The 4,508-nt window shown below is 52.6% G+C and overlaps 1 protein-coding gene across 1 annotated transcript in view; it reads right to left on the minus strand.

Annotated features, from left to right (window-relative positions):
- Positions 1 to 4,508, minus strand: part of Kndc1 (kinase non-catalytic C-lobe domain (KIND) containing 1) — a 79,813-nt gene that overhangs the window by 46,000 nt on the left and 29,305 nt on the right. Inside the window, exon 13 of the mRNA XM_013035492.1 lies at positions 1,244 to 1,483. Coding sequence (XP_012890946.1) covers positions 1,244 to 1,483 — 240 coding nt within the window. The remainder of the gene's footprint in view (positions 1 to 1,243; positions 1,484 to 4,508) is intronic.

The raw sequence follows: 4,508 nt of genomic DNA on the forward strand, positions 1-4,508 counted from the left end.
ACAGTGCTCCAGGGAGCACTGGTGACCATTCCTCCTCCGACAGTGCTCCAGGGGGCACTGGTGACCATTCCTCCTCCCACAGTGCTCCAGGGAGCGCTGGTGACCATTCCTCCTCCCACAGTGCTCCAGGGAGCACTGGTGATCATTCCTCCTCCCACAGTGCTCCAGGGGGCACTGGTGACCATTCCTCCTCTGACAGTGCTCCAGGGAGCACTGGTGATCATTCCTCCTCCCACAGTGCTCCAGGGGGCACTGGTGACCATTTCTGCTCTGACAGTGCTCCAGGGGGCACTGGTGACCATTCCTCCTCCCACAGTGCTCCAGGGAGCACTGGTGACCATTCCTCCTCCCACAGTGCTCCAGGGGGCATTGGTGACCATTCCTCCTCTGACAGTGCTCCAGGGGGCACTGGCGACCATTTCTGCTCTGACAGTGCTCCAGGGAGCACTGGTGACCATTCCTCCTCCCACAGTGCTCCAGGGAGCACTGGTGACCATTCCTCCTCCCACAGTGCTCCAGGGAGCACTGGTGACCATTCCTTCTCCCCAGGTGCTCCAGGGAGCACTGGTGACCATTCCTCCTCCCACAGTGCCCAGGGAGCACTGGTGACCATTCCTCCTCTGACAGTGCTCCAGGGAGCACTGGTGACCATTCCACCTCTGACAGTGCTCCAGGGAGCACTGGTGACCATTCCTCCTCCCACAGTGCTCCAGGGAGCACTGGTGACCATTCCTCCTCCCACAGTGCTCCAGGGAGCACTGGTGACCATTCCTCCTCTGACAGTGCTCCAGGGAGCACTGGTGACCATTCCTCCTCTGACAGTGCTCCAGGGAGCACTGGTGATCTGACAGTGCTCCAGGGAGCACTGGTGACCATTCCTCCTCCCACAGTGCTCCAGGGGGCACTGGTGACCATTCCTCCTCCCACAGTGCTCCAGGTTGCATTGGTGATGGGGGGGCTCAGCCCTCAGCAGCTCTATCAGACTCCTCTCTAGGGCTCTGAACTTCCTGTCCATCCCAACTCTGAACAAGAACCTAAGAGAAGGGTGCCAGCTGCCTCCCTGTCCCGGGCCTGCTCCTGGGCAGTGTGGCTGCCGGGTGTGGGGCTAGGAGGAGAGCCATTGCAGAAACACATGGGCCAGCTCCAGCCCCCAAGCTGCGGCCTGTGTAGGCTTCCACCCTGCCGGCCGAGATGGTGACCCCAGGCTACCCCCCACACTCCCAAGGCCATCTGACTCCGTTACCTCGATGGCTTCGGCTGCAGACGGCCGCTCTTGGGCACAGCGTCTGGCCATGTCCAGCAGGAGGCTCTTGAGCCTGCGTGTCAGGGCCAGTTTGTGGTTGCGGGGGATGCTGAACTTGGCTGCCGTCCACAGGACAGCAGCCACGCAGTACACGGAGGCCTGGGTAGCACAGGAGAGGAGGAGGGAGCGCTGAGGGACTGGTGGAGCCAGGCCGACCAGCAGACCCGCTCCCCCCTGAGCCTCCTGCCTGGACACCACCCCAGCTAGCCACCCATGCGGTCCTTGGGATCTGCACACTTAACAAGAGCCCTCACTCGGTTCAGCTCAGGGACTGGACACTCCAAAGTCCACCTGGAAGTTCCACCTCTTTTCTCACAGGCAGCGGTGGCTCACACACCGCCGAACCCAGCACTGCTCGGCTGGACCTCCTCCCAAGCAGTGGTTTGCTGCCCTGCAGCTAGCCACCGGCTCTCAGGACGGGTGCAGTGTGTGCACAGAGCAGGCCCGGTGTCTGCTGGGGTGGGCCTGCAGCCAGCCCATGGTTAAGGTGCTCTTTTCTGAGTGCCACAGGCCGAGGTTTGCTCCGGTGGCTCTGCTCGGTTCTGAACAGCTGTGTTCCACCGGCAGCAATCTGCAGGGTGACGTGGATGCGGGTGACATTTTGATGCACTGGAGTGTCACCACGAGTGACGTCATTGCTGAACAGGTGAGTGCTGGCTCCTGGGCTGTTCACAGTGCAGCAGCTACGGTCAACATGCTTAAGTTGTCTTCCTCAATTTTTCTTCCTGACTTTGTTAAGCTTGGATGATCAACAAAATATTAATTTGCTGATTTCTACTGCACAAATGCCCCACACATGCTGATTTCCATTCTCTTTTTGTTTTGTTTGAAGGATCTTAATTTTTTTCCAATTCTCTCCTGCCCCCTAATTTATTTATTATTGTTTTAGAGGTAATACACAGCAGCCTGACTTCCATTCTTGAGGATGCAGAGAATGAGCTGTTGGGAAAAAGCATCCGTGGGTGGCCCAAGCCGATCAGAACACGGTCCCTTCCGAGTACTCACTTAGCTTTTCGTGTCTCGGATGCTCAAGGCTGCCACAGAATTGAAATAGACCTGTTCCCCTTTTCCCAGCACCACACAGATGACATCTTGCAATAAACCACATGTGGTCAGTTTTAAAGTTTGATCAGCTCTAGTCTCCCAGCTTTCCCTCTGTGGAAAGTTATTGAGCTTCTGAGGTCCAGGAAACGTTTCTCTTACCCTTTGCCTGAAGAACTTCGCTCATCAGCATTGTCCCATAATGCTGCTCTAGCAATACATCTAAGGATTTTCGTGTGCTGGAGATGGAGTCCAGGGCCTCGCACATGCTAGGCAGATGCTCTACCACTGGGCTATAGCACATATGTATATGGGCTATACGTATATATATATGTATATATATATTCATTCTTTGGCTATAAATGTCTCAACATTTTAAGTTGTGCCCACATGCTTTTTATTAGCATATGGAATGTTTCTCTGGCATCCTGTGGCCTTGTGAAAGTCTGTTGTAACTTCTGGGAGCTTCCTTGGGTTTTCTTTAGACACAGCAGGCCATCGATGTGACCTACAGCCGTGTCTTCTGTCCCTATCTTTATGCTGTGCTGTGGCTAGACCTCCAGGAGTTCTGAGTGAGGGTGGGGATGGGAGGGGCCCCGGCCTTGATGGGTCTGGGGGGGAAGCATTTCTACACAAGTTGTAGGCTTCTTACTGTGTGCTTTTTATCAAGTTGAGAAAAGTTCTTCTATTGTTGTTTTTTAAAAACATGAATAGGTGTCAATTTTTTTGTCAGTCCTGGGGCTTGAACTCAGGGACTGGGCACTGTCCCTGAGCTTCTTTTGCTTAAGGCTAGCACTCTACCACTAAGCCACATTCCCAGCCCAGATGTCAAATTTTTTCAATGCCTTTTCTGCATTAATTAAGAAGATGGTTGGATTTTTCTTCTTTCAACCAGTTTATGTGTTAGACTATAATGGTTTTCAAGTGTTGAATCAGATTCACACCCTTGGAGTAAATCATGCACTGTTATGGCGTGTGTACACACACACACACACACACACACTGTGTGTGTATGTGTGTGTATATATATATATATATATATATATATATATATATATATACACTGCAGAATTCCATCTGCATGTATTTAAGGCCTCTGTCTTCTCATTCGTGAGACTCTTTTTGGTATCCTCTGTCTAATTTGGGATCAGGGTAGTACTAGCTTCATAAAACATACTGGGAAGTGTTTTTCATTTTTGGTTTCCTGGAAAAGACGGTGTAGAATTGGCATTAACTGTTCTTTAAACATGTGGTATAGTTTTCTAGTGAAACCATCTGGCCCCACAGAGATAGTCTAGAAAAATCTTAACTGACAAGTGCATTTTCCTCAGGACTGATGGGTGATGGCGGTGTGCTTTCTGAAGAGCTGTCTGGGGAACTGGGGCTGCTGCTGGTGTCACCTTGCCATCCAGGCCTGCGAGATCTGCTCGCCCAGCCCCTGCCATTCCAGGTGCTGATGCTGTGTCTTCTGAACCCTTCCATCAACGTCCGCTTGGGTTGCTCTGTAGTCCTCTGTGTTCGCCTGTCGCAGGCTGTGCAGTGGGTGGAGCGGGTGCCCCAGACGCCGAGTCCGGGCTCTCCGACAGGCGCAGCTCTCAGGTGTCAGTCTCCCCAGTTTTCCTCGGCCCATGTCCTGCGACTGTCTTCCCCTTACTACACTGCATGATTGTTTTACACAATCCCTCTGTGTGTGTGTAACAAAACCAACCTGTTATGTCCCTAAGACATGATCCGAGCATTCAAGAGAAGGAAGGTCACAGATTTTTGCTTGGCTTGTCTTTCCTTTCTGATAGAGACTCCTTTTATTATTTCCCCCCTGCTTTTGCATGTGTATGTGCGTGCACACACACGGGTGTGCATGCACTAGTACTGGGGTTTGAACTCAGGGCCTTGGTGATGTCTTTAGCTTTTTCACTTAAGGCTGTCACTCTACCACTTGAGCCACAGCTTCACTTGTGGCTTTTTGGCGGTTGATTGGATATAAGAGTCTCACAATCTTTCTTGCTTGGGCTGGCTTCGAACCCTGATTCTCAGATCTCAGCCTTCTGAATAGTTAGTCTTGGCGATTTCTTTGTGTGGGATGCAGTGTTCAGCTACTGCCTTCTCTAGCATAGATCCCCTGCCCTGCCCTGTCCTGCCCACCTTCCCCTGCCCTGCCCTGCCC

This window comes from Dipodomys ordii, unplaced genomic scaffold, assembly GCF_000151885.1.
Source record: "Dipodomys ordii isolate 6190 unplaced genomic scaffold, Dord_2.0 Scaffold213, whole genome shotgun sequence".
Lineage (NCBI taxonomy): Eukaryota > Metazoa > Chordata > Mammalia > Rodentia > Heteromyidae > Dipodomys > Dipodomys ordii.